Source organism: Notothenia coriiceps, unplaced genomic scaffold (genome assembly GCF_000735185.1).
Source record: "Notothenia coriiceps isolate Sejong01 unplaced genomic scaffold, NC01 NC01_scaffold00015928, whole genome shotgun sequence".
NCBI lineage: Eukaryota > Metazoa > Chordata > Actinopteri > Perciformes > Nototheniidae > Notothenia > Notothenia coriiceps.
In genome coordinates this window covers 1-13,626 of record NW_011348629.1, presented here as the reverse complement: position 1 = coordinate 13,626, position 13,626 = coordinate 1, and the positions used below count along the sequence as shown (strand labels likewise).

Here is a 13,626-nt window from a genome sequence, read left to right as displayed (position 1 = left end):
CTTAAATTCTGGATATAATCATATAGTCAAAATTTCACATTTTGGTCTGCAATAACACATAAGTTCTTTGTACCCGACTTCTGAGTAAAACCTGAAGTATTAACCCCCTATATGACGATATTCTTGTTTCTATCCTTTACTACCGGTCCCTGCTCGAGGAAAAACTTTGACACTTCTCCCTTAGAGAAGGAAGTAATATGCTCTCTTCAGTACAGAATATACGATCATTAGATCCATTCGATATGTAGAAATTCTTGTCAGTACTAAATCTTTATCACCAAACCGACACATTCTTCAGACCTAATTATTTTCCTTTTAATCACAGTGACTTAAAAATATTAGGTACATTATTTGAGTTTTATCTCCTTAATCTGTCAGCAAGACACTGTTCCTTTACTTTATTGATACCACACCACTAAAATTACGTGTATTAATGGTACACTACGCCTCCTCTGAGTGTGCTAATGTTGTTCCTGTCCACCACCTCCTAAATTACCTCCGTTTCCTAAATCAAACAAATTTATTACCCGTTCGGGTTCCATTAATGTTCCTAGTAAAAACTCTACCTTGTCTCAGACGCTAAGCTGGATTGAGACATTGTTCACTTAATCGAAATCCAATCGTCAACCCTTCATAACCGTTTATTGTCATAACCCCTCAGCTAGTAAAGGCTATATTAGTTCAAACTATATTTAGTGACACCAACTCGATCTGCTGCCAAGGGTCACCTCCAAAAAGATTTTCGTAACCTCTACCTAACCCGATGTACATAGCTATCACATCTTAACCTAGTCTAACTATACCGTCTTTCATAACTACTTTATATACTCGTTAAATGAAGTTTATATTAATTACGCGATTAGTCATAATACCCTTATTTTGACCTAATTAAATAATCATTGCACACCTAGTTCTGACCATTCACCACGCTTATGCTTGCATTAGTACGACAGACTTTGTATAGTCCGACAAACAGCGCGGGAAGCTTCGCGATTTCTTTCTGGTGAAAGTAATGTATTAAGTTGGACGTAGTAGCGTTAGTGATGTTTGTCCTCGTTTTATACAAGACCTGAATTCGATGTCATCGTCCAAGATAAATCTATTATAGTCGACATACGAGCGACACCCACCTAAAAGTATCCAGCCGCAGATTTTAACGGGTGCACGACGGTTGACAACTCAACGATAGCGATTAAAAGATCCAACGGGTAATTAAATATTCTGACGAGCGACGCAGATCTGGCGCGCAACGCAAATGGAATTGGACGTTTCCTGCTGCTGTTAATGAGCTGCGCGTATCGCGGGTGCTCCGGTTTACACTCTGTTTATTGACAAGTCATCATACAAGTGTCTGGTTGGCAATGTTAGCCGCGCCGCCGAATTCGCAAAAGTAACTACGGTCAGGTATTGTACTAACTATAGCCAGGCTAATAAAATATTAATAATAATCAATAATAACAATAAAATAAGTAAATGAATAATAAAAATAATAATATAATAATAATCATAATAATATAATAATATAATAAAATAATAATAAATAAAAATAAAACTAATAACTCAATATAATAGAGAGAGAGAGAGAGAGGGAGGATAAAAAATAATAAGTAATAATAATAATAATGAAATATATAATGAAATAAATAGATAATAAGAAAAAAGGGGTAATGAAATAAAATGAATGAATAAAATAATAATAATAATAATAATAATAAATAAGATAATACATAAATATAATAGAAGGATAAAAAAAAATATAGGCAATAATAAGTAAATAATAAGTAAAGATAAATAAAATGAAAATAATGAATGAATAATATATGTAATAATAGATAATAAGTAATAAGAAAGGTAATATAAGAATAGTAGAATAATAGATGAGAAGATAATAAAAGTAATAAGTAATGGGATAAGTATATGATATATAATAATAATAAGTAATAGATAATAATATAATAATAATAGATAAATAATAATAATAAAAAAATAAAAAATAATTAATAAGAAGAAGACTAATAATAAACTGATGTAACGCGCGTGAAAACCTGGGGGCGTGTATACACTTTTGAGTGGTTTAAAGCGTACGCGTAGTGTTCAGCACTTGGTTATCGCTACGACATTAAGCGCCATGGCCGTTGAACGCATTTTTAACGCATCTGGTGGCGGGTGGAAGCAAGTAAGATTGGCAATCTGAGTGGTAGGTGAGAAATTGTAAAGTGCATGTGGGTTGCTTTGGAGCGAGCGTATAGACCACGCCTCATGCGTCGTGGTTTTACGGAGAACCGTCCGGTTTTCGCATATTTTATTTGGCATGTCTCAGTCGGTAAAACTTAAAGCCGGCTACTCTTTTTTGCGCAATAGCGCAAAAAGCAGGAGGCATCGTTAGATAGAACAGGATCAGCTAAATAGGGCAGCTGAGTTTAAGCAGCCCATCGCAAGAGCTTCTGTACAGCCGTTAAATTGCAATAGTGCATTTGAAAAAAGAAAGCGTGCGTATGCTGGCACTAAATCACCGTGGTTGGCAAAAGGCAGAGGTCGGAGCCTACGAGTCGCCAGGGGGGACCTTGTGCTACTCAGAGGGAGGTGAGGGTGAGGGGAGAGTCGTGCGTGTGGGTTGGTAAAGGTACGGTGACGCGGAATGTGCGCCTGGGACGACGACATGGAGGTTAACTTGGGCGCAGGGGGTAGCCGAGGGGGTAGAAGGAAGAGGATTCGATAATACGACCAGGGTCAGTGTGTCGAGATTGGCACTTTAGGACGTCTAGGGTAGTGGGTACGGCGTAGAAGGGTTGACGTTGCGTAGGGAGACGGTTTTGTGCTACGAAGATCAATATTGAGTTACCGTTGTAGCAAGGTTGCCGGGTGCAAGAGTGGGGGGAAGGATGGAGGGGAGGGTAGGGATTATGTGGTTGCTGTGATTTAGACGACAGACACCACGAGCTCAGGTTCCGAGGAATTTGCGCGAGGATACGAGATTGAATACAGTGAGAGAGGCAGGTGACAATGGCTAGCAGTTGAGCATACGGCAAAAGGTAAGGCGGTGCGGTAGGGGGAGGTAATTTAGGGTTGACAACAAAATTTAAGAGTTACCTTTTAGACAGAGTTTGCCGGTGGGCCCTGAAGGTTAGTGGACAATTACAGGCACGCGAGTGAGGAGTACACTGATTACGACATCAAAAGCGAGAAGGTTCGGACAACGGATACCGTGACCGAAGGGAAGCGGCAATGCGGCTATAACGAGGTTGAGGGACAAGATGTGACAGTGGTTTCAGCAAGTAAAAGGTACAGCACGATTGCAGGAGGGGGAGCTACGTGTAATGAGGACACAGTAAACGTCTAAAGGCGAGGTTTTGAAAGCAAGCGATACCATGTAGATTGTACGCAGCGGGTGCACGTTTGTGCACAAAGAGAGAGTTAATTGAGGTCGAATTGAACGAGGTGCTGGGGTTTGGAAGTGTCGAAAGCTATTGAGCTAACGTCGGGAGCTTGTAGATGAGACGCAGGAAGAGAGATACTCACTAGTTAGTTGAAGAAGGGGTCCAGTCGTTAGTGAGTTGAGATAGTAAGGGATGTCTACAGAGCAGCTATGACGAAGCAGGATTGAGGACCAAGCCCCCCAAACAGCGAGTAGGTAGACGGAGACGACTGGAAAGGAGGCAACGTCGTGCCGGCATTATTGGCATGGGCGAGCTCTGTAGGACGGACTGACAGCGTGACCACCGCCGTTGTGTCGGACGCCAGCCAGCGGTGCGGGGGCGGAGTGCAGACGAGCGTCAGAAATTAATAATAAGTAATTAACAAACTACTAAGCATAATAACGTCCCAAGAAGTACTAAAGTGTTCTCCAGGTCATTCCATTGTTAGCATTGAATTTTACGAGACAGAAAGCGGACAGATGGAAGGGTAAGCTTTATTAAGCCGTTCGATGAAGAGCTTGACAAAGAGAAGGAGAACATCACGATGAGACACACACAAAACTGAAGACATAGCACAATTGACGTGGGCAAAACTAACCGGACCAACAACGCAAGGAGGAATGTATTGTACATGGTATGAAAAATTTGGACAAGACTAAAATCACAAAAGATTGAATATAAACAATTTTGAAGGGGGTGAATGAACCTGAATTAGGAGACGTGGGGGAGATCTATATTCGAGAGCTTAAACCAGAGTAGGGTATAACGTAGTCATTGCCACGTGAGAACAAAGGATAGTGTTCAGCGTAGGCAATAAGGCTTCTAGCATTCCATTGCAGAATGAGAAAAACCATTCATCTACTCAATCTGTGAATCATCATTATTGGTGCTAGCATTTCATGTATCATTTCAACGGTTATATCCTTTATCCCCAAAAATTCACCTGCTGCCTCCACTATTGTTTTCAGTCTTGACCTCTTTTTTGTCTGTTGTAAAGCAACATTCACCACTTTTCCAATAAAGGCCACAAACTTGTACTTATTAACAATCAATGCATCCTCTCCTATCACACACTTATGTGAACACTTTGTGGAGCTTTCCTTTGCCTGTGGGAGTTTGGGAAAATCTTTTTGAAGAGAACATACTTGATGCTACTTGGGATTTCCAAGCTATGTTTAGTGAAACCTTTTCTGTTGCTTCAGCATATGAGACTTTATTTTGCACTTTGTATCTCTGCACCTCCTTGGCCTTTTTCTGCACTTCGCAGCCCTGATACGCAGCACTCTGTTCCCCACCACAGTTACAACATTTCACCTTAGCACCTGCAGTACAACTACCATATTCATGTTCCCCCGCACATGTTGGACACCTGGTCTTAGTTGCTTTGCACTTGTCTGCCACATGCCCAAACCTTTGGCACTTAAAGCACCGCAGAGGTTTAGGGATGAATTCTCTTACTGGAAAGCTCATGCAACCGATCATTATCTTCTGTTGTATTGTTTCTTCAAACTGAAGAAGAACAGACAAACTATCCACTATCTTACCTTGATACCTAGTAGGAAGACGCTTAACTACAGACACTTTTCCCCCTTTAATTTCTTTCTTGAGTTCTTCTATGCCGATTTCTATGGGAACTCCACTGATAACTCCAAGTATTTTCCGATTTGCTCCAGGAACATGGCATTTAATTCAAACTTAATTCAGGGTCTTCATTTTCAGTAACTTTTCCTGTTGTTTTGCATTCATCAATCCAACCAACATCCGTCCTTTGCTCAGAAATCTTGCTTGCTTTATCGATCCAAATTCTTTGTGAATCGCTTTAGTCAAGGCCACTGGATGTAGCTTAGCTGCGGACTCTTCATTCTCAATCCTTTTCTTTACTTTCTTCAATTCACTCTGCGAATCAGATTCAAATGTAAAGTGCAAACATGAAAAATAACAATACAAAGTGGCCAGAGTAGCGAACTGTCTTCTTGCACACATCACAGTTCGCTAAATTTGAATTGCCAGTTGTGAAATTGCTCCACACAACGCTGCTCTTTCTCTCAGCCATCATGCGCGTGTGTGTGTCGCGAGTCGCTGGCTGCTGCTGTCCTGCCCTGCTGGCTGCTGTCAGTCCAACCTGATCTCACCAGAATGCGTGACTCCACCACGACTCCTTAACACCGCATTGCGTGCTGGAGTCACGAACTTTGTTACATTTACGTGTCGGCACCACGCAAACAAGTCAGTCAGCTTGATAATCAGCGTTCAGGCAGGGAGCGCGCTGCGCGTGCGCGAGCCTCCAGGAGAGGAGAACAGCAGTGGAGAGAGAAGAAAAGACTATACTTGTGTTCGTCTGCACCATAGGGTCTGCACATAGTTTTTTGAAGAAATTGACAAGTAGAGGAGACGGAAAAAAAAGATATTATAAAGAAGTATAAAAGTATCGATCCTATTGGCTCGAGAATCGATATTTTGTAACGTAACGTAATATCCGAAGTATCGATATTTTGGGATCGATCCGCCCACCCCTTGTGTAAAGAGCATGTAAAGAGAAAACTATGCTATTATCTAATAGCCACTGATGCTAGGTCACTCCGAGTAGATGCTGGTCCTACAGTACTATCAGTGAATCATTTACTACAGGCGTTGTGGATTAAGGCAAATTCCTGAAAACGTGAAAAGATCTTGGCAATAAACCTCTTTCTTATTCTGATCATTTCCTTATGGAACATGATTTCCTGCTCAAAACATTTCCATTCACACAGAATCATTTAACTTTGTTTATTTACTCAGTTACTGTAGCCTACTTACAGTAAGTACTAATTGGAGGTACTTGTACTTCACTTGAGTATTTTGACTTTATGGTACTTTTTTATTCCATTTTGGAGGCAAATGCTGTATCCTACTTGTTATGCCACTTTATTTATTTTACAGCTTTAGTAACTAGTTACTTTGCAGAGATAGAACATTATTACAAAACATGTTTGTATTAATAACACAAACATTTTTAGAATAATGCTGTCCTTTTTCTTGACTACAAATTAAAGTATTTGTACACTGTAGTAATGCTAGCCTATAAAGCTCTAGGTCCTTTTATTCCCACCTCTGATTTAAGTCTATGGCCACCACCATTCTATCTGTTTGTGAAACCTTTTGTACACATAGTTTGTGAAGTTTGTACTAACGTGTATCTTGTTCTACTAAACACCTTCGATTTAACGTGACAAAAGTCTACAAAGTATAAAGGTTTTCCCCTGTAATTCAGATTACCATACACTCCCTCACAGCCCATAGGCTCTCTATGCATTTTCTCAGTCTGTGTGGTGGCGAGATTAGGCGTCCTCGCGCTGGCCCCGCCCCTTTACGGCTGTCGCCTAGGAAACGGGGCGTGGAAAACACGCTGGTGAAGCAGGTCACCGACGTGATTGGATGCAGTGTCGGATGATGCAGTAGCGTGCCATCGTTCCATCTGTCCTGTGAGCTGCAGGGGAGACGCTCACTCCGTGTGTCAGTGAGTCTGAGCGGCTGTCTATGCTCCGGGAGTCTGGGCTGTCTCAACTATCACTCTCCAACCACCGAAGGTAAGGAAGACTCTTTACTCAATTCAAATAGCTTTATTAGCCCGACCAAACTGTATTGCCAAAGCTATGTAACATTGCGACATCTATAGCCTACATAGATATTTAAAACGAACTGTTAAATTCATAAACATTTTGAACAAATGCAAGAACGACATGTTTTCTTTACAAGGAACACAAGGAATACAAGAACAAATACATTTAGAAATAAGAAAACATAATAGAAAAAATTATGTGAGTTAGTGATTATTGTGCAGGATCATGCTGATATTCAATTCATAATACATTAATGATAAATACAAAATAATAATTAAAAGATGTAAGATGTAAACATGAGTCAGGTTAACCAGGGCTTGGAGTGTTACTTGAAAATTGTATTCCGTTAAAAGTAGTTTTTAAATCAGAAAACTAATCTAAGTATCACAATAGAATAGTAATGTAACCTGATCACTTTCAGATACTTTTGTACCTTAATATCAAATGCAATGCAATGGCTTGATATGTGACTGTTTATTAAGTAAAACATGTACTGAGTGTTTTTGTTTTGTTTTAAAGCAACTCCTGCCTTTTATTTCATTATTTTATTCAGTCTAACCATAATAGTGCACAACACATGACCACATACTATACCGTTTAAAAAAGCTGAAATAAAATCTGAACAAAAGCTACGTTTTCGATTTTAAACAGTGGATTAAGCTCATTTACACTATGTTATGAACATATAGGTTCACCTACTCAATCTGAAAAATAACAAATGAACCAAAGAAAGTGAAAACTATAAATACAATTCCGGCAGTAGTGTAGAAAATGGCCTCACTGTATGGATTTGAAGTATTTTTTTACAAACCAGGTGTCCAAAAAGAAGAAAATCAGCAAAAGCAGGCAATGTGACATTTTAGTCTAGGCCTACAATATAGTATACACTCTAAGAAGTGATGCATCAAAAATGTATGTGTAATATGGAAACCATTTTTAAACACTATCTGTGTTACACGCCTTAACACATGAACACGTAATGACTGCCCAATGCGTGTCATACATGTGAAACAATGATGAACACATTATTATGCTATTTCTGCACATTGTGCTTTAACTACTTTTAAATAATTACCAGGTGGCTATAATGTTTTCTTTCAATAGCAATCAAAAGCAGTAATACATTTGTTATCCATTTATGTATAAAGATTTAATTGGAAATGTTTTACTTTTTTAAATATCATTAATTATTTGTTTTATGGCTGCTGAATGTCATAGAGTAAACTGACTAATTTACACATTTGATGGATATGTAATAATAAGTAATAAAAGTACAGAACAACTCATAAACTGTACAACAGTTGAGTTTTCCTTTTATTTTTTAATTCTCTCCCTTAAAATAAATACAGTATATTTTTATGTAACGTTTAATTTTTCGGTAGGCTATTTATGTGAAAGTGAAAAAAATTATAAAATATAGATAATAAATGATAAAATAAATTCAAGATAGCCAATTCATAAAGCAGAATGTTCCTTTTAATTATATGTATTGTTATCTGCAGTTTACCTGGATTATCATTATTAATATCAATGCATTTACAGGAGGAGCTGCCAATTTAACTATATACCATGGATGATTTATAAATATATTTTAATGTATCATTATTATCATCACTTCTAATCATGTTTGGTTGTGGTTGTGTTTCCGATGATTACGGATCTGAGCTGCTCATCACTCCTTCCTCCTGGCTAACATGACTGTACTTGTGTTATTTGCTAGCTCTGCTGCACCATGCTGACCCGTCTGTTCCGTATGCACGGCCTCCTGGTGGCCTCCCACCCCTGGGAGGTGATCGTTGGCACAGTCACCCTCACTATCTGTATGATGTCCATGAACATGTTCACTGGCAACGACCAAATCTGTGGCTGGAACTTTGACTGCCCAAAAACAGAGGAGGTGAATCAGATGATCAAGAACATTAGTATTATTTGTATCCATCCCATAAAAACATTAAGCATTACATTAATGCACATCATGCAAACAATATATTGTTCTATTTAATATTGTAAATCCTGCACAACCTTTTCAACATGTTGCACACAGCTCCTCATTTTGAATATAGTTTTTGTAATATGTTATTATATTTTACTGTACCCAGGTTTTCTCATAATTATATGTTGTGTAATTATTTTCTTTATTTCTAATTTGTAACAATAGTCTTAAAATAGTTATTTTTAATAACTTTTATAAAAGTACTGTTTTGTGCTACATGTTTGTCTTTATGTGTCTCGTTATGCACCATTCATACCAAAGTAAATTCCTTGTATGTGTAAATCTATTCTGATTCTGAATATGTCCGTTATCTTTGGCAGTTGATCCACCACACAACGGAGAGTAGGACACCAACCTAGTTTGAATAAGCACTTGCATGACTCATGACTAATAGCTATAAATCCCACAAAACATGCAGCATTTTTCAGAATCAGAATCAGAAACAGGTTTATTACCAGGTTGACACATACGAGGAATTTGACTTGATGTCATGGTGCATAAATAAAAGTAAAACACAAATTTAAAATACAGATAGAGAACAAAAATAAAATGGATTGGATTGGATGAGGCCGGTAGCGGAGGGGAAGAAACTGTTCAGGTGGCGAGAGGTTTGGTCCTGATGGAGTGCAGCCTCCTGCCAGAGGGGAGGGGGGTTAAGTCCATAACTATAGGGATACACAATTTTTTGCCATGAAAAGACATCCAGAGAATATGTATGGTGATACTCTGATTTGTCATCAGGCACTGGTTAGCTGGCAACCTAGCATGACAACAAGCCTCTAAGAAACATCTGTTGCAGGCTATGAAATATTCTGACACATTACCTCCAAAAACATCACATCATATTGTTTTTAAGAACAGTATGAATACAACGAATTGAATGGGTTAATACGTGAGCTTTAGAGGTGCTGCTGTGTGGATTTTGTTTGGACAGAGCCTGTCAGCTAGCTGTTTCCTCCCTTTGTGCTAAACTAAGCTAACCAGCTGACGGCTCTAGTCTAAGGATATTTCCCAATATGCCCAACTATTCTTTTTAGTTCATCCCTTACTCAACCAGGCATTTGTTCCTCTCTCTTCACAGCAAATCCTCAGCAGTGACATCATCATCTTGACCATCACACGCTGCATCGCCATCGTTTATATTTACTTCCAGTTCCAGAACTTGAGACAACTGGGGTCAAAATATATTTTAGGTAAAGTATTTAAGGGTACACAAGATGTTTATAACATGGTGAATATGATAATGTGGATGTAATGACGGCAGAGGAAGAAGCTAGCTATATAAATCCAGTGGTGGAAGAAGTACTCAGAATTGTAAAAGTAGCAATACTATATTTTAAAAGTACTTTGTGACAAGTAAAGTCCTGCATTCAAAACCTTAACTAATTAAAAATACAAAAGTACTGGCATCAAAAATATACTCAAAGTACCAAAAGTACAAGTACTCCTTGTGCGTAATGGCCCATTTCAGAATCGTTCATACATGGAGTTACTGGGTTTATATTATCATTATTGATGTGTTTGATAGGGCGACTGTGGCTGTGAGGGAGTGTGGTCGTCTTTCAACCAGAAGGTTGTGGGTTCGATCCCAGCCCATGCAGTCAACATGTCGATGTATCCTTGGGCAAGATACTTAACCCTGAGTTGCTCCCGATGGCATGGCCAACGGTGTGTGAATGTGTGTGAATGTTAGGTCCTAGAGTAAGGTACACTGCTCTGTATGAATGGGTGTGAATGGGTGAATGACATGTAGTATGTAAAGCGCTTTGAGGGGTCTTAAAGACTGGATAAAGCGCTATATAAGTACAGTCCATTTACCATTTTATCCTAACGGGTAAATGTATAGCTAATTAGAATGACTTTATATACTGCTTAAAGTTCATTTAATAATTGATTTATATTTTGTATTAGCTAATAATCTAAACCTAAAAAGTAACTAGGAAAAAAGCTGTCAAATTAATTTAGAGGAGTAAAATGTAAAATGTTGGCTTTCAAACCGTAGTGGAGAAGAAAAATAAAGTAACCTAGGCTGAGATACTCAGGTCAAGTAAAAGTTCCTCAAAATGGTATTTAAGTATGGTACTCTGTTACTATCCATCACTGTATATACTATAATATGCATCTCATGTACTCTCTTGCAGGCATTGCTGGTCTTTTCACCATATTCTCCAGCTTTGTATTCAGCACAGTGGTCATTCACTTCCTGGATAAAGAGCTCACGGGCCTCAAGTAAGGAAAACTCTGCATCCTTTCATGCATCCCCAGTGTCTTTGTTAAAAGACTCAACATGACTGTTCTGTTCTGTCCTCCAGTGAGGCTTTGCCGTTCTTCCTGCTTCTCATCGACCTCTCCAAAGCATGCGCTCTCGCCAAGTTCGCCTTAAGCTCTAGTTCTCAGGTACTAAGAAATATGCACTCATCATACTCAAACCTTTCACAGACAATTCAACAGTAAACTAATTTACTGTTCTATATCAGGATGAGGTGAGGGAGAACATTGCTCGTGGCATGGCAGTACTGGGACCTACCTTCACTCTGGACGCCCTGGTGGAGTGTCTAGTGATCGGAGTGGGAACTATGTCAGGTACTCACTGCTTTCAGACTTTTTATTGTTAGTGTGAAATCAGTGTTAGGTGTGGTTACTGAAGCTGAGTGAACTCCCGCCCAGGCTGGCGGACCACTACGGGTAGTCAACAGCGATAGACAAATGATTTTTGGATCCCATATGATCCTTTGATCCATGAATTACACATAGAATTGTTTTCAATTATAGGATAATTGTGCAGTTTAGAAAGTTTGTTGTAAAACTGTACATGACTTTGAGAATGCGTAATTAGAAACACTTCACATCTGAAAGTTGCTTAAGTGATGTCAAGCATGATGCATGTGTGTCATGTAGCAGGATTTAAAGAAAAAAAGTAAAAAAATAATGAAAACAATGTGTTATGCCTCGTAATAAATAAAACAAATCTGCCAATAGAACAAGTGAACATTTGTTTGGTAAGATTTCTTGAAATAACATGGGATATTAAGATAAATCAGATCTTGTATTAGCAGGAAAATGTATTTTAAACTAAATATGGTGTGTTACAAATATAATCCAAAATCGCTCAAAAGTGGTCGTTTTTTTTTAATGTTAGTTGGTGATTTAAAAACATTTTTTTATCTGAGATACATCTCAAATTAAGATGTTTTCAAGAGTCTTTGACATAACAAGATACTTAAGATGCATTGTCTAAAAACAGTGTGGCTGTTATAAAGCTGCCAATTTGACCTCCTACATTGTACAAACTAATGCATAGCTGTAACCTTTACCTTGCGGACACAGAGCAGATTATCTCCCCGATAGCAAATGCAGAAGCCCCCACTGTATGAAGGGAGTGGTGGCTTTCTGTTTGGTCATTGGGGTGACATTGTGGCCTCTGACATGTCTCGTGTCTTCCAGGTGTGCGGCAGCTGGAAATCATGTGCTGCTTCGGCTGCATGTCGGTCCTGGCCAACTACTTTGTGTTCATGACTTTCTTCCCTGCGTGTGTCTCCCTGGTGCTGGAGGTAAGGGTGCAGTGCTGAGGTGGGAAGGAACTAAGTATTTGTACTCAAGTACTGAACTAAAGTACCATTTTGAGGTATAATTGTACTTCACTTGAGTATTTCCATGAAATGCTATTTCATACTTATACTTTACTTTGTAATTTTACTCCACTATATTTATTTAAAAAAAATGCATCTCTATAAATTAAACTAGTGGACTAAATGTTTTTAAGTCACAGTCTCTTTGAGTCCAATTATTTAAATATTTTACAAAAGTGCATCAGAACTTTATTTGTCTACAACAGTAAAATGCTACTTGATGTAACATTATTATCTAGAAATTTCACATTATACAGTATAATTATAATCATATTCACACACAATTTTTCTGCACAATGATTACTTTTACTTGTTATACTTTAGCTGATAATACTATTGTACTTTTACTTAAATAAGATTTTGAATGCAGGACTTTTACTTTTAAGTATTTTGACAGTAATGTATTGGTACTTTCACTCAAGTAAAGCGCCTGAATACTTCTTTCAGCACTGGCGCAATGTTCCAGTGTAGGTGTTTACCTGTATGTGCTTCGGTCGGTGTGACTGATGGTGTTGTGTTTGCTTTAGTTGTCCCGTGACAGTCGGGAGGGACACCCGATCTGGCAGCTGAGCCACTTCTCCAGAGTGATGGAGGAGGAGGAGGACCACAAACCCAACCCCGTCACCCAGAGGGTCAAAATGATCATGGTAGGTCAACTGAAAAAACTGAAACGTTGACTTTAATCAAATGTATTATGTCAACAGATTTCACACAACTGTATTAGGTTAGTGGAAAGCAATAATGTTTGTAGGGGCGACTGTGGCTGTGAGGGAGTGTGGTCGTCTTTCAACCAGAAGGTTGTGGGTTCGATCCCAGCCCATGCAGTCAACATGTCGATGTATCCTTGGGCAAGATACTTAACCCTGAGTTGCTCCCGATGGCATGGCCAACGGTGTGTGAATGTGTGTGAATGTTAGGTCCTAGAGTAAGGTACACTGCTCTGTATGAATGGGTGTGAATGGGTGAATGACATGTAGTATGTAAAGCGC

At 38.8% G+C, this 13,626-nt stretch overlaps 1 protein-coding gene across 1 annotated transcript; it reads left to right on the top strand.

The window, feature by feature from the left end:
- The first annotated feature begins 6,896 nt into the window (after positions 1-6,896).
- On the top strand, positions 6,897-13,314 carry LOC104949314 (3-hydroxy-3-methylglutaryl-coenzyme A reductase-like). The gene is made up of 8 exons (XM_010775656.1): positions 6,897-6,982; positions 8,736-8,912; positions 10,090-10,201; positions 11,150-11,237; positions 11,321-11,405; positions 11,486-11,591; positions 12,453-12,559; positions 13,165-13,314. Exons 2-8 carry the CDS (start codon positions 8,748-8,750, stop codon positions 13,312-13,314), a joined length of 813 nt encoding a protein of 270 aa, XP_010773958.1. The 5' UTR covers positions 6,897-6,982; positions 8,736-8,747.
- The last annotated feature ends 312 nt before the right edge of the window (positions 13,315-13,626 follow it).